General features: G+C 45.3%; 5 protein-coding genes across 8 annotated transcripts; 3 read left to right on the top strand and 2 right to left on the bottom strand.

Moving 5' to 3' along the window:
- Positions 1-3,183: 3,183 nt before the first annotated feature.
- Positions 3,184-5,485, bottom strand: LOC112346676 (probable serine/threonine-protein kinase gdt4). Its single transcript, XM_024676176.1, has 3 exons — positions 5,468-5,485; positions 3,787-4,425; positions 3,184-3,699 (listed from the first exon to the last, which is right to left on the bottom strand). The coding sequence occupies exons 1-3, from the start codon at positions 5,483-5,485 to the stop codon at positions 3,184-3,186; spliced, it is 1,173 nt and encodes a 390-aa protein (XP_024531944.1).
- A 1,683-nt stretch (positions 5,486-7,168) lies between these two features.
- Positions 7,169-8,906, bottom strand: LOC112346675 (dual serine/threonine and tyrosine protein kinase-like). The gene has a single exon (XM_024676175.1). It carries the CDS (start codon positions 8,873-8,875, stop codon positions 7,169-7,171), a length of 1,707 nt encoding a protein of 568 aa, XP_024531943.1. The 5' UTR covers positions 8,876-8,906.
- Positions 8,907-12,620: 3,714 nt separating this feature from the next.
- Positions 12,621-14,085, top strand: LOC9642515 (putative phosphatidylglycerol/phosphatidylinositol transfer protein DDB_G0282179). Its single transcript, XM_024676108.1, has 7 exons — positions 12,621-12,746; positions 12,825-12,926; positions 13,001-13,161; positions 13,240-13,531; positions 13,591-13,689; positions 13,747-13,907; positions 13,958-14,085. Exons 4-7 carry the CDS (start codon positions 13,447-13,449, stop codon positions 14,063-14,065), a joined length of 453 nt encoding a protein of 150 aa, XP_024531876.1. The 5' UTR covers positions 12,621-12,746; positions 12,825-12,926; positions 13,001-13,161; positions 13,240-13,446; the 3' UTR covers positions 14,066-14,085.
- A 28-nt stretch (positions 14,086-14,113) lies between these two features.
- On the top strand, positions 14,114-15,915 carry LOC112346674. The gene is made up of 7 exons (XM_024676174.1): positions 14,114-14,368; positions 14,438-14,590; positions 15,048-15,235; positions 15,295-15,338; positions 15,403-15,536; positions 15,608-15,728; positions 15,790-15,915. Exons 1-7 carry the CDS (start codon positions 14,283-14,285, stop codon positions 15,913-15,915), a joined length of 852 nt encoding a protein of 283 aa, XP_024531942.1. The 5' UTR covers positions 14,114-14,282.
- Positions 15,916-15,993: 78 nt separating this feature from the next.
- On the top strand, positions 15,994-19,917 carry LOC9641825 (CCR4-NOT transcription complex subunit 4). 4 transcript variants are annotated; one of them, XM_024676053.1, is made up of 15 exons: positions 15,994-16,312; positions 16,376-16,503; positions 16,577-16,721; positions 16,779-16,873; positions 16,934-17,017; positions 17,077-17,125; positions 17,176-17,267; positions 17,322-17,409; positions 17,470-17,567; positions 17,615-18,300; positions 18,355-18,471; positions 18,522-19,035; positions 19,102-19,205; positions 19,277-19,349; positions 19,434-19,917. In XM_024676053.1, exons 1-12 carry the CDS (start codon positions 16,226-16,228, stop codon positions 18,956-18,958), a joined length of 2,106 nt encoding a protein of 701 aa, XP_024531821.1. In that variant the 5' UTR covers positions 15,994-16,225; the 3' UTR covers positions 18,959-19,035; positions 19,102-19,205; positions 19,277-19,349; positions 19,434-19,917. The 4 variants fall into 4 exon arrangements, with proteins under 4 accessions (XP_024531821.1, XP_024531819.1, XP_024531822.1 ...); XM_024676051.1 differs by having other exon boundaries at positions 19,274-19,349; XM_024676054.1 differs by having other exon boundaries at positions 17,176-17,258; positions 19,102-19,349.
- The last annotated feature ends 213 nt before the right edge of the window (positions 19,918-20,130 follow it).

Raw genomic sequence — 20,130 nt, 5'->3', positions numbered from 1 at the left:
TGTCCATAGGAACCCGAGGTTCAGGGCCTTGGGCCACTGAACAAAGGAACGGTGCCAAACTCCCAAGCGTGGAGCCAAGGAGTGACGGAACCGACCCACGGAGCAACTCCTAAGCATACAGCCCAAGGAGCGAAGGGACAGGAACCCGGAGCGACTTAGAACAGTCCTAGAGTAACCAGCATCCCAATGCCAGGACCAGCACGCAAAACGGAGCCAAACGGAGTCTGGCGCTATTTCGGCATACCGGTGGCCTAACGCGAGGACATGGGTACTCCACCAGCTAGCATGGAATGGAACTTGGGCTTAGACCCAAGCCGGACGCAGAACAAGGACAGGCACGCAAGCGGGAGCTAGACTATGCCTCAGGTTGGTCGGCCATGCCCGACCTACCCACTATCCCTACTATACATTTGGAACCCCCCACAGCCCCCCCCCCCCCCCCCTTGAGGAACACATGCTTTGGGCTTTCACCCCAAGCCTCCCTTAGTATCAGGAGTTAGTCTCTGGGACAAGCTCGAAACTTACTAAATATGGAATGGCGCTAGAATGTGAATTTGGACACGGGACGAACACCATTGTGTTCAGGCCGATCTCTACATTCCATAGATATGCAAAATGAGCAAATCTGGACACTTTCCATAAATAGCATTTGGGACCGAAATGAGACTAACACAAAGGGCATGATAGCGAGGGTGTTTGGCAGACACGGTAAGCTATCATCTAGCGATATTGAGGGACCAATCTCAACATCGCGGGGGTTCCCAACACTAGCAAGTGCAAGTCAACGAATGAGTTTCTCTAACCAGGTCAAGTATGCTTGACAAATAGCACGTAGGAATTCCGTCCTTATGCTCATCTGGTCAAGTGCACACGCGAGGACCAGTTTCTCAACTAGCTTAGGCGGAGACTGATAACGGGTCCAGCAATACCAACCTCCTGCCATCGTGGCAGTAAGGTAAGAGTGTCCGTAAGGACTAGCCGACAGGTAACTTTCGATACCCGAAGTCACATGCGCGACAGCTTTGAAGCTTCAGATATATGATTTTGATGTTGTTCATCGCCCAGGGAGTTCTATGGCTGATGCTGATGCCCTTTCTCGAGCTCCTCTTCCTTCTTCACTCACTTCTCATGTTTCTGACGAGCCTGTTGTTCTAGCATCTGTAGATTTTCTAGACGAGGATTCTGTGCCGTCGGCGGTTGCTGTCCTTGACGTTCAGTGTCCACAAGGCGCAAAGCAGGATCTACCTTCTCTTGATGATGTTCGCGAGGCTCAAAAGATTGAGCCATGGATTCAAAGGCTTCGAAATGGGTTTGAGAATCCTACATCACTTGCTGATGACTTGCCTTTCCGGCATTTACATTCTCAATATCGCCTTGAAGATGGCCTTCTTTATTTTGTGGGGACGGATCCTGAGGATCATTTACGGCTGGTGGTGCCTTTTGTCTTTATTCCGCGGTTTCTCCATGCCTACCATGATTCTCCTGTTCTAGGTGGGCATATGGGACACCGTCATGTAACCAAGAAGTTGCGCAGGTCTTTTTACTGGCCGAAGATGCGACATGATGTTATCTGGTATGTGCGTAGCTGCGTTTGGTGCCAAGCTCATAATAATCTCCCTCGTGCTACGGAAGGACGGTTGGAGTCAATTGCGGTTTCCCGTCCGTTTGAGTTGGTGGCGTTTAATCTTATGGGACCTTTTCCACGGTCGACTACTGGCAATGAGTATGTTATTATTGCTTCTGACTACTTGACTCGTTGGGTGGAAGTTGGTGCTCTTGCTAGCGCCTCTGCAACTGCTGTTGGCTACTTCCTCCTAAATCGAGTGGTGTTCCAGCATTCTTGTCCAGAGCGGATTCTTTCGGATAATGGTCCTGCATTTATGGCTGAGGCATTTCATGTTTTGACGTCTCGGTTGGGGATACGCCACACTTTCACGAGTGCTTATCATCCACAATCAGACGGTCTGGTGGAGCGGCTCGTTCGGACATTCAAAGGGATGATTGCGAAGTATGTGAACTTTCAGCATTCGGATTGGGATGGTTATTTGCCGTCTCTTCGGTATGCATATGTCACGGGGGTGCAAAGTTCTATTGGTGCTTCACCATATAAACTTTTATATGGTCATGATCTAATATTACCAACAGAGCTAGGTTTACCTTCGCGATTGCCGCGAGCTGCCGATTCTAGGTCGTGGGATCAGTATTTGACGAGCATTCTTCCACTAGTCCGAGCAGAGTCTGCCGAACATTTATGCCACGTACAAGTAGGACAACAACGACGCTACAACTGTCATCATCGTCCACCTGCGGAGTACAAAGTGGATGATTTGGTGTTAGTCCGTTTTCCTCATCTTACGGTACATGGTTTATCTAAGGGACTTCTTGCGCAGTGAAAAGGACCGTATCGGGTGTTGCGGCAAGTTGGACCACAAGTTTATGAGGTTTAGCATGACGTTCAGCAGACCAATCCTCCAGAGATTGTGCATGTGCAGCGGCTAAAATGCTTCATACAAAGGGATCAAGAGCAGCTAATGCCACCTACAGATCCACCGATGCCTCCTCCTAATGTTCCTCCAGATCCCGGCCCATCTACAAGAGAACCCTGATGGTCTTCCATTATTCCGAGAGGAGAGGATGATGTGAGGGCCAAGTGTACGGCTACGATGCCGTATACTAATATTAGCGTAGTGGGATTTTGGTAGCCGTCGGATTGGTTTCAATCCGGACCACTTGCTCCTGTATATAAGCCAGGGTTTTTGGGCTAATTGATATGCACATTTCTGTATTCCCTTTCCATATTCCATGCACTCACACAATCATATTTAAATTGCTATTATAGCAATTTATAATAGAAATAAATAAATAAATCCATAGATCTGCATGGTTGCCACCATACTTTTAAATGCCCATGTATGCTTTGTGTATGGCAGGTTTCATATAGCACTTCCGCCAACAAGACTGCAGCGCAGAATGTTGCACAGAATGTTACGTAATGACTTCAGAACCTCATCAACAACTGGTCTTTCGGATGGCTCTTCCGAAGAACATCAACATATCAGAGCCTCCAGCTCTACTGTTGGCATCCTGATGGCAGGCTGCGACAAGACCAACTGGGAGATCCAAGGCTGTAAAGGTCCACCAATCTTGAGTACATGCTCTCACCATTTCTTCTACTTTCTTCACTCAGCAGCTCGGGGGCCTGAAAAACCTCGTCCCTACTGGAGCTGTATGTGATTGTTCAATATTGAAGTTGATGTATGCAGTACCGAAATCAGTGAGTTTCAGGACAAGCTGCTCTTCGTCCTCATCAGTGAAATCGATTAGAACGTTTTCTGGCTTGAGGTCTCTATGCACAATGTTTTTCCCATGCAGGAAGTCGAGGCCCTTGGTAATCTGGAGCAGGATCTCGACCAGTTGCAAGAGCGTGAGCTCTTTGTTCTTGCTGGCATACTCTTTTAGATTCATCCTCATTACCTCCATGACCAAGTGGGTACAGCTTTCGTCAACCTTGTAGTAGCCGATGGTTTGAACAATGTGAGGAGCAGCTTGTATACTTGATACTGCGGGCAGTTCTTGTGATGGAAGATCTTGAGACTCCTTGAACTCCTTGACTGCAACTAGCCTTTGATGCCACGTTCCTTTACGAACAACACCATAGCTTCCTCTATGGAGCAATTCCCCGAAATGAACACTCACGTCCTCCGAGTTCAACTCGGGCAGCTCTGAAGAATTTACTCTCTCTAGTATGTATTTAGCATAGTGACTTCTAAATTTCCCATCTCATGCCTGTTTTTCCAGTGCAGCTTTGTCGAGCTGGGCTGCTGCTTGCATATCTGGCAAGAAAGCCTGAATAAAACTTTTGCTGCACATGAAATGAAGTTCCTCCACAATCTCCTTGACTTCCAATTCCCTGTTGTATTTCACAACCGCAAGCCACTCCCAATGCTCCTCAAGCACGGAACACTCTCGAATCACCCCGTTTGCTTTCCTGATGAATTGTCTTAGCCTCCTTAAGAAGAGCTCACTACTGCCTGCATACCCTCTCACCATTTCAACGCTGTCCTTGCAAACCAAACACAACAGCAAGCACTGTTCCTTATGAACTTCGACAGCACTTGCAGTCTGATTTATGTTCATCATGATGTTATCGAGTTCAGCTTCATGCTTGACGCTGTCAATTTGTGGTGCAGGGATTCGGACCTGAGGTGAAGGATGTTCATGATGGTCAACAGGGCCGCTCCACCATAGCTTGAGTGTCAACGAACCTCTCTCCATGATCGCGATGCAGCCCAAGCTGATCTTCAGCGGGTACTCTCGCTGCTCGGGCCGAGCTGAACAATGTGGAACGTCACTACCCTCTATCTTGATTTTCCCCAGAGAACCCCCATTCGTGTAATTCAGAACAGAGACACCAACATGGCGTCGCTGCAATGCATCCCCCTCAAAGTCGAAATCCAGGATCTCGTTTACTACTCAAATTCTGTAGGTTTATTGAGAAATTAGGTTTGGGCACAACTGGGTGGATTTACCACCACCTGGAGACTGCTGAAGTCCCACTTTGCAATATTAGCGACAAGCCTGCCAATGATTTTTGTTCTGCTGCTCTCTCGCCTCTCTATTGTCGGCACAGCCTCTCATTCATACACCTTGGCATCTCTTCCTTTTCAAAAGAATTAGTTAAGAATATATATATAAACAAGTTAGAAATGTTAGCAATTACCTTTTTTCAGTTAATTTAAAAGGAAAAAAATAAAGTGTTTTATATATATAAATGGTCTTAAACTACTAATGAGGCAAATGAAAATGGATTTATCTTTAATATAAAAACTTGATATGTGAATAACATTTTTGGTGTGTGATATAAAAGCTATATATTTGGACCAAGTATAAAATCAAAGTTGATTTGAGGCCATATTTAAGGTAGTTATACATCCTTCCAAAGTTTTAACATTAATAATTGAAATAACAATAGTTAAATCTATTTTTATAGGTTTAATAAGATTATAGAAGTCACCCTAAATTGATATGAATATTTGTGAAAGTTATGAGTGAGACATTTTTAAGTGGTTGAAAGTGTGGTTAAGTGATTAAAGTAGAATGAAAATTTTTGTCACTATCTTATTTTTGAACTCTTTCCATAGTCTGAATAATTTCCCTAAGAACGTATTTGGTTTTGGCATTTTTAAAGCACATTCAGTGAACAGCTAGGGTAATAAAATATTCCTAAGAATTTATAGATACTTAAAATATTTGTATGTAATTTTAAAATTTGAAAAGAAATTAAAATATTATCTTTTAATTTTGTCTTTAATGTAAATGGTTTCTTTTCATGACTCAATGAATTTATGTAGATTTTGATTTTGATTTGAAATCAGTTTCAAAATTTTATATTTTTTTCAAATATAATTTTCAATTAAATCCATTAATCACAAGAATAATCCTCTCTTGTCATCTCAGATTCACCTACCTCACATTCGTCCATCATCTTACACCATACAATGGAAAATTATAGTCTAAAATACATGACAGTAGTTTTGCTAGTAGTTCTACAAAGAGGAAATGAATGAAAATAAGTAAGAGATATTTAAGAGCAATTAATGCAAAGGATATATGTTATATATAATCATCACACCATTTACAACAACATACACTATATTCAATATGTTATCTTGCACTAGCAAAATTTTTTTTCAACATTCTAAAAATTCAACACTACTTTTATAAATCTCTATAATAGTGAGATCTTTCTCTTCACCTTCCTCCTCTAACTTTGTGATTTGCAATGGAGGAAAGTTATGTGGAAACACATACATGCAAGTTTGTTGTGTGGGAAGAAAAGAAGATGACATAGTCTCTAATTTTGATGTTGTATGCAAACAAGTATTATTAAGTTATATATGGAATTATTTGCTCCTAGTTTACACATTTGTGACGTTTTATTTTCTTTACAGGAGAGAGTGTATATATATATATATACACTCTCTCCTGTAAAGAAAATAAAACGCCACAAAAGTGTAAATGTGGGAGGTATATACATAACAATATAAACATAGTATCCCCTCATATATAAAGTATATCATCTCACTATCCTTACTTAATATAGTGACTGCTAAATTTCTAATGCTTAACCTTCAAAATTCAAACCATACCAGCTTAAAATGTATTAGCATTAACGAAATGATTTGAGATTTTGAGCTCAGAAAATTAGTAATTGAGATTTTTGGAGTAGTTTGAATGACACACACTTGGTTACATGACTGTAATGTAGTGATTTGCAAACTTATGGCCATAGAAAGAATCTAAAATAGAAACCACACACATTAGTACCTGCATTGGAGAGGAATTGGTATAAATTAGTTATTTACTTATATACAAATATTGTGTTGTAATAATCCACACTCCCCAAAACAAACTCACTATAATGATCATAAAAATCAAGTCAAAAAGCAAAAGCCCTAGAAAGAAAACTTTCAAGCACAATAAACCATTGAAATCTGAAAAATTTATAAGAGTGTGAGAAATTGATAAAGCTAATACTTTATTGCAACTAGCATATGATCCAATTGTTTGTTGCAAAACCAACATACTCAACACTTGAAGCATGGTGAAGCCAGCAAAAAAAGCCTTTGTGCCATTACCTCATGAGAAATGATGGGCAAATTACACAGTTGATTTTGTGTAAAGGAAAGGAGAGAGAAGTCACAATCAGAAAATCACAAATTAAATGAGAAAAAGGCAAAAATGAGGAAAAAAAACCTTACTAAATTTGCAATGATATCACAGAATTGATATGGATGGTTATAGTGGATATAACCAGATCTAGGTGGCTCCTGAGGATCAAGCAAAGACAACATTTGTTACAGAGTGGGGCTGTTATATATTTTATGTCATGCCATTTGGGTTGACGAATGCACGAGTTACTTTCCAAAGTGTGGTAACTTCGGCATTCAGATTTCTTCTTCATGAGAGTCAGATGACTTCTCGACTTTTGGAAGCTGTGGGTGCATTGCAGTCTAATGTGTCATGCCACATATCCAATAACAAAAATATTATAAATACAATCATATTTAAATTGCTATTATAGCAATTGAAAAAAAAAATATCCATAGATCTGCATGGTTGCTACCATACTTAAAAATGCACATATATGCTTTGTGCATGGCAGGTTTCATATAGCACTTCCGCCGACAAGACTGCAGCACAGAATGTTGCGCAAAATGTTACGTAATGACTTCAGAACCTCATCAACAACCGGTCTTTCGGATGGCTCTTCAGAAGAACATCGACATATCAGAGCCTCCAGCTCTGCTGTTGGCGTCCCAATGGCAGGCTGCGACAAGACCAACTGGGAGAATGTCATTCCAAGGCTGTAAAGGTCCACCGATCTTGAGTACACGGTCTCACCATTTCTTTTAATTTCTTCACTCTGTAGCTCAGGGGCCATGAAAATACGCGTCCCTATTGGAGCTGTATGTGAAAGTTCAGTATTGAAGTTGATGTATGCAGTACCGAAATCGGCGAGTTTCAGGACAAGCTGCTCTTCGTCCTCATCAGTGAAATCGATTAGAACGTTTTCTGGCTTGAGGTCTCTGTGCACAATGTTTTTCCCATGCAGGAAGTTGAGGCCCTTGGTAATCTGGAGCAGCATCTCGACCAGTTGCAAGTGCGTGAGCCCTTTGTTCTTGCTGGCATACTCTTTTAGATCCATCCTCATTACCTCCATGACCAAGTGGGTACAGCTTTCGTCAACCTTGTAGTAGCCGATGGTTTGAACAATGTGAGGAGCAGCCTGTATACGTGATACTGCGCGCAGTTCTCGTGATGAAAGATTAGACTCCCTGAACTCCTTGACTGCAACTAGCCTTTGATGCCACGTTCCTTTACGAACAACACCATAGCTTCCTCTACCGAGCATTTCCCCGAAATGAACATTCACATTCTCCGAGTTCAACTCGGGCAGCTCTGAAGAATTTACTCTCTCTAGTATGTATTTAGCATAGTGACTTTTAAATTTCCCATCTAGTGCCTGTTTTTCCAGTGCAGCTTTGTCGAGCTGGGCTACTGCATGGATTTCTGGCAGGTGAGCCTGAATAGGACTTTCGTCAATGAGCCCACACATGAAATGAAGTTCCTCCACGATCTCCTCGATTTCCAATTCCCTGTCGTATTTCACAACCGCAAGCCACTCCCAATGCTCCTCAAGCTTGGAACACTCTCGAATCACCCCGTTTGCTTTCCTGATGAATTGTCTTAGCCTCCTTAAGAAGAGCTCACTACTGCCTGCATACCCTCTCACCATTTCAACGCTGTCCTTGCAAACCAAACACAACAGCAAGCACTGTTCCTTATGGACTTCGACAGCACTTGCAGTCTGATTTATGTTCATCATGATGTTATCGAGTTCAGCTTCATGCTTGACGCTGTCAATTTGTGGTGCAGGGATTCGGACCCGACGTGAAGGATGTTCATGATGGTCAACAGGGCCGCTCCACCATAGCTTGAGTGTCAACGAACCTCTCTCCTTGATCGCGACGCAGCTCAAGCCGGTCTTCAGCCGGTACTTTCGCTGCTCGGAATCGGAAGGCTCAGATGAACAATGCGGAACCTCACTACCCTCTATCTTGATTTTCCCCAGAGGACGCCGATTCGTGTAATTCAGAACAGAGACACGAACATGGCTTCGCTGCAATGCATCCCCCTCAACGTTGAGATCCAGGGTCTCGTTCCATTCCGGATTCAGAGTCCTGTGTCGTACTTGGGTCTTGACCTGCTGCCCGTCGAAACTCACCATACAGTAAGGACTTGCTGATCCGCATCCATCTCTCGGCATCAAGCCACGAGCGCTGCAAACCTTGATATGCACCTTCCTTGCCATTGGGTGAAGCTCAAGAAGATGAACGCCGCTACGTATACCTGCACACCCCCTCCCCCCTTCACCCAACCCAGCCCCAAAGCCAAACTCTATGGAGGACAAAGTCAGCTTTCATGTCGAAGCTTGATGATCAAAAGAAGAGAGAGAAACAAAAAAGCCGAGAGAGAAGAAGACTAGTTCTATGGATTTGAGATATGATTTGTTATAGTTATAATAATACCTGATATTATATAACAGTACGCAATAAAAATTCAAAATATTCTTTAAGCGATAATAAATATTACAACAAACTATTCTTTATTGACTCCCTGTTGACTTGGCTCATTTTTTGCCAACTTGGGTGGAGCTCAAGAAGATGAACAGCGCTACATATATCTGCACACCCCCTCCCCCCTTCACCCAAGTCAAAGCCTGGGTTTCAGGGAGCTATGGAGGACATACTGAGGTCGATCGATGCGATTTCTGAGCTTGCGCCAAATGCCAAAGCGTATCCTCGTCTATGCAGGCTACTGTTTCTGGTATGCAATCAACATGCCCTGTACTGCCGCTTGTGGGGGCAGATCATCAATGCCGGGCCACCTTTCTCAATCCCACCCCTATCTGCGGCCTTGGAGCGCCTTGCCCATGTATTGGATAGAGTGAAGGAATTTCTCGGGCAATGCAGTCATAAAGAGCACTGGGAGTGGATCGCTGCATCCAGGTATGACAGGAGATGGGAAGTTGTGGAACTTCTGTCAGAGCTTCAGGAATGTGTGGACATAATCAACTCGGACGCAATTCGTAGGTCAAGGGTTCTAAAAGAGGGTATGTGGGCGGGCCATGTTCTTGAGCGGCTGTCCGATATTGAGCAGGAGCAGGATCCGTATTATGACCTCCACAATTTGGCAAACGAAGATTGTACCGAATTGGTGAAGAATGCCGAGGAGCTTGTCGAGTACTTATCCCAAAGACAAAGTGGCTACTGTCCCAGAATAAACATGGAAGATTGGCCTACTGCTCCTACTGAGAAGTGGTCTGAGGAGTGGTTTGGTTGGCTTGGTCAGGCTGCTAACTTGTGGAGCTCGATTATGATGAGGATCTCGAGGTGACGAATGGTCCTTTCCTAGGTCCAAGTTCCTCTATTGTGAAGATTTTTGGATGGTGCCACTGCCACGATACCAGGAAGCATTACATACTTACCAAGAATCGTGAGTGTCGCATATTTATGGAGAGTGGCGACCGTCAAACTCACCATGTCTCAACTTCTGGAAGTCACTTACCAAGTTGTAGAAGCTGTTCTACACTTGCATAGACATGGTTTTTGGGAAGTTAAGGTTGACTTGAGGCTGCATAATATTGTCGATTCATGGTTTATTGGTGGCGACAAGAAAGGGGGAATGCAACAAAATTGAAAAACTTACTTTGTGAATCATTAAAACTGTTTGTGAAGCTGGCTAAAACTAATTATGATGAATAAAATGCAAAGGCCCTGAAAGAAATCATGAACCAGAGTAACTATGACTTTCCAGACATGGATGTGATAATCGATATCTTGCAAGCCTTTCGAAAACAGCAGCATGTATAAACGTAACAGGCTATGAATTTGAGCTCACGCTGACAGGACAGGTGCTGAGTGGAGACGAGACATTTTTTCACACTCCAGTGTTGAAGGCATTTACAGAGGCTGACTCTGCTGCAGAATTGAGCTTTACAGTTCCAATGTGCTCCCTGCACAGTTTGAGAACCTGCCTAAGGTGGTAAAGAAGTCTACTCTCTAGCTTAGTAGTTGATACACATCTGACTTTTGGCTTTCAGGTTGTTGTAGAACTCAGTGCTCTGTGGCACCCCCACATCGTGCAGTACTATGCATCTCAGGCAGGCGTTGAAGCAATAAACTATCCATGGATTCTGAATTGCATGCTGTTCATTTATGAGGAGGACGTACCTGGAATAACACTTGCAAGTCTGTCATTCAACGAAGATGAAGTTCGACAATACACTTATCAGATAATCAATATCTTGCAAACCTTTCGAAGACAGCACGCAGGTGTGTATAAACGTAACAGGCTATGAATTTGAGCTCATGCTGGCAGGACAGGTGCTGACACTGCTGAGTGGAGACAGACAGACATTATTCCACACTCTGATCTCCACTCCAAACATATATATGTTCAAGGCCTTTACAGAGGCCGACCCTGCTGCAGAATTGTGCTTTACAGTTCCGATGTGCTCCCTGCACAGTTTAAGAACCTGGCTAAGGTGGGAAGTAGTCTACTCTCTAGCTTAGTAGCTCATGCACATCTGACTTATGACTTTCAGCGAGTTGCAGAACTCAGCGCTCTGCGGCACCCCCACATCGTGCAGTACTATGCATCTGAGGCAGTCGTTGAAGCAATAAACTATCCATGGATTGTGAATTGCATGCTGTTCATTTATAAGAAGAACGCACGTGGAAAAACACTTGCAACTGTGTCATTCAACAGAGATGCAGTTCGAGACTACACTAGTCAGATTTTATCTGGCTTAGAGTATCTTCATAGCAGAAGCACAAGACACGGGTTCATGTTTTAAGAGTGATCAATTCCAAGTGAAAACTTCATACTGATCTGTAGATTCTTTGTCAGGGCGCTCACAGCTGCAAACATACTTGTGGATACTTTGGATGAAGTTGTTAAGCTATCTCATTATGGCATCGGTTTGCAATCGGTACGTGTCTCTGTAAAATCTGAAACTGTTACGATTTTCCTTACCAGATTGAAGCGTTCCTGAGATGCCAGCCGAGGTTTGTGGATTGATAATCGTGGCCACATTGCTGAAACTTGTATCTCCAGTATTGTGATAGTCTTTCAGCGGATGTTTGGAGCCTGGGCTGTGTTGTACTTGAAATGATCAAGAATTTGGAGCCACAGAGTAAATACTCAAGCATCAGCAAAGATTTTTTTCCCTCCAGGGTTTGCTTTGCATTTTTTTAAATTTTTTTTTAACATTTTAAGTGGTTGGTTTCATCACAGCTCTCCACACTTCTTTGGACGGGAAGTCAATGTCCAATCTGGTGCGGAGGAGATCCCTAACAGCTTCCTGGTCGAATGCCATCACTTTTTGCATGGTGCTTCGAAAGAGGAACAAACAGACCTACAGCAGTGCAACTGGATGATCATCCTTTCGTGCGTGGTTATCGCGACCTGGTAAGCTGGTCTTTAGATAAACAAACATAATAATATATGAGGTATTATTTGCATGCTAGGGACGCAAGAAGCTCTTACTGACAGCGTTGGAAGAAGAGATGAGGAGGATGAGATTGAAGGAGGACTGACTTTCTGCAGACTTCTTCTCTTCACTTAATAAATTTGAGCTTGTTTTCTAGGCAATAGAGACTGAGTTCGTTATACAAGAACGGAATGCTCTGAGGTTCCCAGGCTCAGTGATTAGGCGCTATGCCTGTTTGTCCTCCAATCTCATCAGCATCTATGTTGTCCACCTCGTCCCTTGTGGCTGGCCTTCGTATTGATCTTCAGAAAACTAGATCCTAAAGTAATTGTCACTGCAACATATTTAATCCTATCGGTCTCATGCTTCTTGCTGCAAGACCTTGTAAACTGAATGAATGAATGATAACAGAGTTTTATTGTTATACAAGCCTTGCCTGTTTCATCATTCATTCATTCATATACTCTTTACATGGTTCTGCGTTGCTCAAGATACTTTAAACACTTCATATATATGTGAGAGATACTCACTGTTGCTGTGTGTTATCAAAAGTCCCATGGATTATAAAATTGGTATGTATGGTTTCTGAATTGGGGCATTTTTATGGCTTCGGCGGGAAATCTCTTGTGCGTCTTGGCCATGGCGGCCACCGCGGCTCTGGCTGTGGCGAGCTCCTGGGAGTTATGCGGTAAGCGCGTGGCATTCCCTCGTCCTGTCTAGCTGCTTGGCGAATTAGGGCATAACAATCCTTGCTCTCTTCCTCCAGACAAGTACAAGAGCTATCCCGTCAAGATCAAGGACGTGGAGGTCCTGCCGGATCCCGTTGTGAGCGGCCAGGATGCGGCATTCGTTGTTCCAGCGAGCACGAGTAGGTTTTCTCTGCGAAGCTTCTTTTCCAAGTGATTATTGCGTGATTCTTTGCGAATTGACTGCTTTTTCAAGGTGTTCCAATCAAGTCCGGCACTGTGATTGTCACTGTGCTATGGCATAACATCCCTGTGCATCGAGAGGTGGACGATTTGTGCGAGAAAACAAAGTGCCCAATTGCTGCTGGTGATTTCGTCTTGAACAGCACCCAAGCGCTCCCTGGATTTACGCCCTCTGTAAGTCACAGGATTTTTTTTTCTTTTGTTCTTTAGATCTTCTCTCTCACTCTCACAAACTTTCTTTCTCTCTCTCAGGGAAAGTACAAGATTAGAATGCAGATCGTTCAGGGCTCCAGCCTTTTGGCCTGTGCAAACATCCAGTTCCAGATCGTTTGGCGACGATTAGACGCGGCAGCGTAAGCTTTTAAGTTTCGCAAAAACGATAAAAAGGGTTCTGTGCTTTCCTTTTGAGTTGCCTATTTATGAATCGAAAAGGCTTTGTCCTCTTTGTGAAACCTAGCTATGGAGAAGTTTTTCCAGAGCTTACTGCTTCTAGCTGTTCTTTCCTTCTCGGTTGTCTCGGCGAGCAGCTCATGGACACCTTGTGGTGAGTTGTCTTTAAGTTTTCCTTGGTTTTGTTAACTCGTTTCCCTCGTTTTCGTGCAGATCATCGCCCTCGTGGGATCACTCTCCAAGATGTGAAAGTTGTCCCAGATCCTGCGATTACTGGCGAAGACGTCGAGTTCCAAGTCACTGGTTCATCAAGTTAAGTTCTTCTTCAGAGCTGTATATGTATATTAAAGAGCGTGAGTTTTCCATCAGGTGCTAGATTGGCGTCGGGAAAGCTTGCGATCACAGTCTACTTCCATGGAATTTTTGTGCGCAGGGAGATCTACGATCTGTGCCAGAAAACAAGCTGTCCAGTTGAAGCAGGAAACTTTGTGCTCAAGAGCTCCCAAAACTTGCCATCGGTCACGCCATCGGTAAGAAGATCTTCGTACAAACTATGTATCTAAAGTTTTTTTTCTTGCAGGGAGCGTATCGATTGAAGCTCGAGATGTTAGACCCCAAGAACAAACTCCTCGCTTGCGCGATGGTCAATTTCGATATTGTAAGACCAAATCCACTCGCCGATCAATGAGAAAGGATTTAATTCTAGCCGTAGAGTTTGTGATCCAACCGCTACAATTGCCCCACGCCATCCGTGAGAACGTTATACTGTCCGTGGTGGCAGTGGGCGTTTCTGGGGTTTCTATCCTTTCTTTGGATCACTCTCGATCGATCGCGCGCCGTGGAATGCCACCGATTTTCTCCGCGATCGCCCTCGTCTCGGCAGGAATTCTTGGATCGCGCCCCCGATGGACATCGCCGTGGGCGGCAACATGGCCGCCAGGCCCAAAATGCTGATGTGCTACCTCTGCGGCCGCGAGTATGGAACAAAGAGGTAAAGCTTCGATTCGATCTCACTGCCGCGCGATCTTGCTGTGAGACTTTGGTGATATTTCGTGGCCAGTTTGCCGATCCACATCCCGCAGTGCCAGAAGAAATGGCTAGCTGAGGAGGAGCTCAAGCCGCCAAAGGAGCGCCGGCCATTGCCGCTGCCGCCCGCCGAGATTCCCATCGCGACGAGCTCGGGAGGCTACAATGTGGATGCATTCAACGACGCGTAAGCTCCATTCCAAATTTCTTGCCTTGATCCTCAAGTTCTTTCTCTCTCTTTCCTTCAAAGATTTCTCTCTCTTTGTCGAGAATTTCCATTCTTCTCAGACTCAGAGTGAGCTCTTCCAATCTATTCCTTCGTAGACATTTCATTTCATTCTCTCTCATCCTTTGTCGAGAATTTCCATTCTTCTCTTCCAATCCCTTCCCTTGAAGTATTCCATTTCATTCTTTTTCTCTCTCTTGGTCGAGAATTTCCATTCTTCTCAGTGTGAGCTCTTCCAATCCATGTAGATCATTCTTTCTTCCATCACTCTCTCAGAGTGAGCTCTTCCAATCCGTTCCTAGATCATTCTTTTCTTCCATCTCTCTCTCTCTCTCTCTCTCCCCCCTCAGAATGAGCTCTTCCTATTTCCTCTTCGTGATCAAAGTTCTTACTGATTTTGTGGATGAATGTTTCGCAGGGCCTATGCGCAATGGGAAGGCAATTTGGAGCAATGCCCTCACTGCGATCGAAAATTTCGTCCGGAAGCTTTCAAGCACCATCAAAAGAGCTGTACGGCCCTTCGCCCCGCCAAAAAAGCTGGAACCGGGCTCACTGCCGCGGCGCTCTCCAATCGCCTGCCACCTGGACTCGTCCAACGTGGCGCAAGTACGTTCGTCCATTCCCTTTTTTAAATCCTTTGCTTGAAACAAGGACGTTTCTTCCAGAACAGGCTGCTGGACCATCTTCCTCTGGGGCTTCGAGATTGAAGGCAAGTACTTTTATCTCCGAGAACTTTGGAAGCTTGTCATCTAATGCTTGCACAATCTAAACAGATCTGGATTAAACTTCGTGCTCGCCTTCATCTCCTCTCAGCTTTGATCATGGATTTGCACAGGTTGAAGTGGAAGTCGGGGGCTCCAGCTCCGGTTCCAAAGGACGACAAAAGTGGTCGCTCCCGTGCACGACTGTGAGAGTTTCTACCGATTCTTTTCTTTCTTTCCGCGAGAACTCACGAGAGAAATTTTTGATTGCGAGAAGACTCCATGTACTCCGGGAGAAAGGTGTGACAAATGCGACGTTCCTTATGGTCGATCGGATGCAAAGTTTTGCTCGGAATGCGGTGCCAAGAGATCGACACTGCCAACCAAGTAAGAAAGAAGTAAGGTTTAATCTTGTTCTTCTATGATTTCGATGCGAGAGTTCTCACAAGAAAGCCACAGGCTTGTGATCTCGTGTTCTTCCAGGAACAATTCGCTTCGTGTCAAAGTCTGAAAGAGGAATATACTCATAACCGGAATCATTCCTGTCCGATTCTCTCTTCGTTTTGCCTTTTTTTAGCATGCTAACCAAATAGGAGCATTAAGCGCCGTATCAACGACCGGGATGCGTTGGTCGTACGTGGCACGATCGCGGCCCTCGAAACGCCGCTTCTACGATTATTTTTTCCGCTAGGAGGACGGCAAGGCGCTAGGGATTGAGAAGAAAGAGTGGCCTGCGAGAGATTAGGCGCGGCGATGGTGGATGCGCGAAAGGTCGTGGACTAGTCGGCGCGAGCTTGGAGATCCACTCTAGCTGTAGGGTTTTGGGCCGGGCTCCTAGGGCTTTTCGACGCAATCGTCGGCAATTCCTCGCGGAAATTCCAGCTTGCTCGTCGCGATGGAGGAGGATTTGGACTGCCCGCTGTGCATGGAGGAGATGGATATTACGGACCGGCACTTGAAGCCGTGCCACTGCGGCTACCAGGTTTGAGCTGTGGAAGAAGAAATCGGTGGAGCGTTGTCGATAATCCGTGTGTGTGCTTCGCAGATTTGCGTGTGGTGCTGGCACCAGGTGATGGAAAATGCGGCCAAGGAGAACACCGAAGGGCGGTGCCCGGCATGCCGAACGCCATATGACAAGGACAAGGTCGTCGGGACGCGGCTAAGCTGCTCCGAGTAAGAACTTTAGACTTTAGATGAGGCTGTGAGAGGAAAAGGCTGATTCTTTGCTCGTCTTTGTGATTGCAAGGCTCGAGTTTACAGCCAGCAAGAGGAAATCGCACAAGGCCAAGTCGAAGACGCAGGAGGGAAGAAAGCATCTAAGCAATGTACGAGTAGTACAGCGTAATCTCGTCTACATTGTCGGCTTTCCGGTGAACTTCGCTGATGAAGAGGTGACACTTTGTTTCTCTGTTCTTCGCGTCTTGGTAACGCCATGCCGTGTGAAGCAGATGCTGGAGAGGCGAGATTTTTTTGGGCAGTATGGCAAGATTTTGAAGGTTGCGGTATCTAGGCAGCATTCGCATAATGGTCCCACTGCAAGCGTGTACGTTTTCGTTTGTTCAGCTTTTGTGTTTGAGAACTCACACAGGTTATTCTTCGTCAGGTATGTGACTTTTGTCAGAGATGATGATGCAGTGAAATGCATAAATGCTATAGATGGTTGCATCTTTGAGGGAAAGTTGTTGAGGTATGAACTACAATCATCAGATAGTAATGCGCGACTGATAAATTTGTTTCTGGCTGCAGAGCTTGTTTCGGGACTAACAAGTATTGTAACTCGTGGCTAAAGAATTTGGTGAGTCTCGTTTAATTTTCCGATTGCTCTTACTGACTCGCCTTGTGAAGCCGTGCAACAACCCGGATTGTCTATACTTGCATGACGAGGGGCCCGACGAGGACAGCTATACCAAGGAGGAGATGATTGCAAAGTATGGCAAGTATGTGTCGATCCTGACCATCTTTCGCTTGCACTGACTTTTAGCTTCTTCCAGTAAGATCCAGTTTAATGATCTTACAAGGCCGCCTCATCGGGCCGCCGGAGTCTTGCCGCCACCTGCGGAAGGGAGCTGCTCAGCTGCGGTATGCATTCTGTTTGTTTTAAGCTTGTACATCATTTCACGACGTTTTTTAACTTGCCAGATGGGACAAAGTCAACAAACTCCGAACAAAGTTCCAGTCTCAAAGCCAGCTAGTTCTCCTGTGCCGAAGCTGACTAATCTTCCTCCAGCTGCTGCATGGTAGGACGTCCACTTTTTGTTTTTCCACTTACAATATTCTTCGACAGGGGTATGCGAGACACACCAGCAAAGACCATGAAAGTCGAACCTCAAACAGACTCCAGTCAAGAAAGCACCAGTCCTGTTCATGCATACCGATCATCTATGGATTCACAGCATGATGGGGACTCCTTTCAGGAGAAAGCAGCCAGTGATAGTCCGGTTCAGTTGAACGTCGGCGAGATGAGTATCAGTCTTGGCTCCGATCTTCCCAATGGACATGCACTATGCTCCGAGATTTTGAGCCCTCCTCGTGCCGAGAGCAACATGATCTCTGCGTTAGAAAGACTGGACCTTGGTGTTCAAGACACAGAAACTCCAAGGCCGAGCAGTTCTTCAAGCTCTCTGGATCCAAAGCTTGCGCGAGCGACGAGCAACGAACCTGCCGAAAGTAACATCATAGCTGACATATTGACCATGGACTTCAGTGAGGACGGTGCGAGTCCAGGAGATTTGACAAAGCTTTTCCTGACCGGGAGAACTACACCAAAGCCGGCTGACGATTTTCTGGAGTCTCCTCTTCCTTGGAAGCCTCATGGGAAGCAGCAGTCACGCTTTTCTTTCGCTCGTCAGGAAGACATAGGCTACGAACCGTCGACCAGCAATCAACATGCTCTTGAGAGTGCGCTGGGTGGATTTCCCGTGGAAGCACCGTTGCTCTCTAGAAGCCAGTCGATATCGTCTGCTGATCCTGGTAAGCTATGTGAGCTACAGTAGTTTTCACTTATTTCTTCTCTTTTGTTTTCAGTGCATACCTCTACGATGAAGGCACGGTTGTTTGCACCGCCGGGATTCTCTGGTACTTCGGTTCCTCCTCCGGGGTTCTCTCTCAGGAGCTCTAGCAGTATGCCCCCCAGTCCTGCAGGTATGTCGCCTTTCATTTGCTCAATGCTCGATCCAGGATGTCTTGTATAGGTGGCCGACTCAACGAATTCGATCTCATTGATCCTGCGATTATGGCGGTTGGTCGAAGCCCTTTGCAGAACGATATCTCTAGGACGATGCGGCTTCAACATAAAGCAGGCATTCGGCAGTTTTTCCCTCCTACAGACCATGGCGACGTGGGTGCTTTGGCGAGGCAGTACGACAATCCACTCTCTCCGTATTCTCCAAGTTCTGCGAGGAACTACAGGGCCGTTTCGACAGTAGATAATAGCTGGGTAGGGGGTTACAGCGCTGAGGCCTTGGCGAAGTTCAAGAGAGGTGGCATCGGATTGGGTAGCACGGGAGTTCCGAACTCCATGAGACCTGGCGATGGCGACAGTATCTTCTCCTCGAACAGAAACCAAGCCTTCGATCACTACATGAGCGAGCAGTCTTTCCAGGCCGATATTCAGGGGGCATTTGTATAGCACGGACGATTTCTTCACAGCATTCGCGCGCACGGGAGGAGAAAATCTTTCTTCACGTAGGCATTGTGTCGACTTAGGTGAGCTACTTCTTCCCTTTCTGTTTGCGGCGCTTGTTTCTAACGCGGTTGAAAATGCTGTTACAGAATAAAGAACTTGAAGCTGGTGGGAAAGGACGTGCGCGAAAAGATTCACGTCAAGGAGAGGCCCAGGCTGTTGCGCGAGTGTGAATAACCGAGAGCTTGACAATGTAGGCACCTCTTTTTTTTTTTCTTCACATTTCTTTCTGCGAATTACAATTTTTTGGACTGATGGCAGCAGGGAAATGTGGCTGTCTGTTCATATGTATAAAAGAGAGATTTTTTGTTTCAACCCGATCGGTACCAAGCGTCTGGTAAAGAAAAACAAAGCGATTTTGATTTGCGTGACGAGTTCGTTATTCTAACTAGTGTTCCTTGGCTATGGGGATCTCTTGCAGCGGTACGTGAAACGGGAGGACGGGATGCCACACTGGAAGGGGATTTTGTCGATGGCTGGCCAGTTGGGGATCATCTGGGGGCTTTGGCCGTACAGAAGCGATGAGGCGAGCTGGCTCCAGCGGACGTGCTTGGAAGTGGTGCAAGCGCAGGCGTCGTCGTGGGTGAGAGCTCGGAGTGCGCTGCAGCATTCTGGCGATGGCGGTGGAGGCAGGATGTCGAAGGCCGAGACGAGGCAGGGCTGGAACTCCTCCCGGACTTGGTCGCACAGATTGGGTGACGAGAAACAAGAGCAGCAGCAGTGGAGATAGCAGCAGCACAGCAGCCAGAAGAAGCGCTGGGGGATTGTCATCTTGGTCGCGAGAGCAACACGAGGGAGAACTTGGCGTGGAGCGAGAGGTTTTGAAGATCGCGCTAGAAGTCTCGGACATAGTATGAGCAACCTACTTGGAATCCATACTTTTTCAAAGATTGAAAGATCTACCACCTTTTCGACCTTTATCGAATATTTTAGATCTTTGTCGAATATTTACAAGATTCTCCATTTTAGGGTTTGATCTTTACCTTTTCTATTTTGTATTGAAGCTATTACTAGTTTGCAAACTAGAAGTCTTATGTTTATATACTAACTTACGTTTTGCAATTGCAAGAGAAAATTCTATCTGTATCCGTAGGGCACAGTGTTCGTTGATGGATGAG

This window comes from Selaginella moellendorffii, unplaced genomic scaffold (assembly GCF_000143415.4).
Source record: "Selaginella moellendorffii unplaced genomic scaffold, v1.0 SELMOscaffold_16, whole genome shotgun sequence".
In the NCBI taxonomy this organism is placed as follows: domain Eukaryota; kingdom Viridiplantae; phylum Streptophyta; class Lycopodiopsida; order Selaginellales; family Selaginellaceae; genus Selaginella; species Selaginella moellendorffii.
Note: the sequence above shows the minus strand (reverse complement) of the source record. Positions and strands in the feature narration are given on the sequence as shown.

Bases quoted from the DNA above. Each gene is read 5' to 3' on its own strand.
- LOC112346676 (XM_024676176.1), bottom strand. The intron at 3,700-3,786 runs GCATGAGATGGG...TTGAACTCGGAG, and splicing joins AAGCTGCACTGGAAAAACAG to GACGTGAGTGTTCATTTCGG.
- LOC112346675 (XM_024676175.1), bottom strand. From the start codon at position 8,875: ATGGCAAGGAAGGTGCATATCAAGGTTTGCAGCGCTCGTGGCTTGATG.
- LOC9642515 (XM_024676108.1), top strand. From the start codon at position 13,447: ATGGAGAAGTTTTTCCAGAGCTTACTGCTTCTAGCTGTTCTTTCCTTC. The intron at 13,532-13,590 runs GTGAGTTGTCTT...GTTTTCGTGCAG, and splicing joins CAGCTCATGGACACCTTGTG to ATCATCGCCCTCGTGGGATC. The intron at 13,690-13,746 runs GTTAAGTTCTTC...GTTTTCCATCAG, and splicing joins CCAAGTCACTGGTTCATCAA to GTGCTAGATTGGCGTCGGGA.
- LOC112346674 (XM_024676174.1), top strand. From the start codon at position 14,283: ATGGACATCGCCGTGGGCGGCAACATGGCCGCCAGGCCCAAAATGCTG. The intron at 14,369-14,437 runs GTAAAGCTTCGA...TTTCGTGGCCAG, and splicing joins CGCGAGTATGGAACAAAGAG to TTTGCCGATCCACATCCCGC. The intron at 15,537-15,607 runs GTGAGAGTTTCT...GATTGCGAGAAG, and splicing joins GGTCGCTCCCGTGCACGACT to ACTCCATGTACTCCGGGAGA.
- LOC9641825 (XM_024676053.1), top strand. From the start codon at position 16,226: ATGGAGGAGGATTTGGACTGCCCGCTGTGCATGGAGGAGATGGATATT. The intron at 16,504-16,576 runs GTAAGAACTTTA...TGTGATTGCAAG, and splicing joins ACGCGGCTAAGCTGCTCCGA to GCTCGAGTTTACAGCCAGCA. The intron at 17,568-17,614 runs GTAGGACGTCCA...ATTCTTCGACAG, and splicing joins CTTCCTCCAGCTGCTGCATG to GGGTATGCGAGACACACCAG.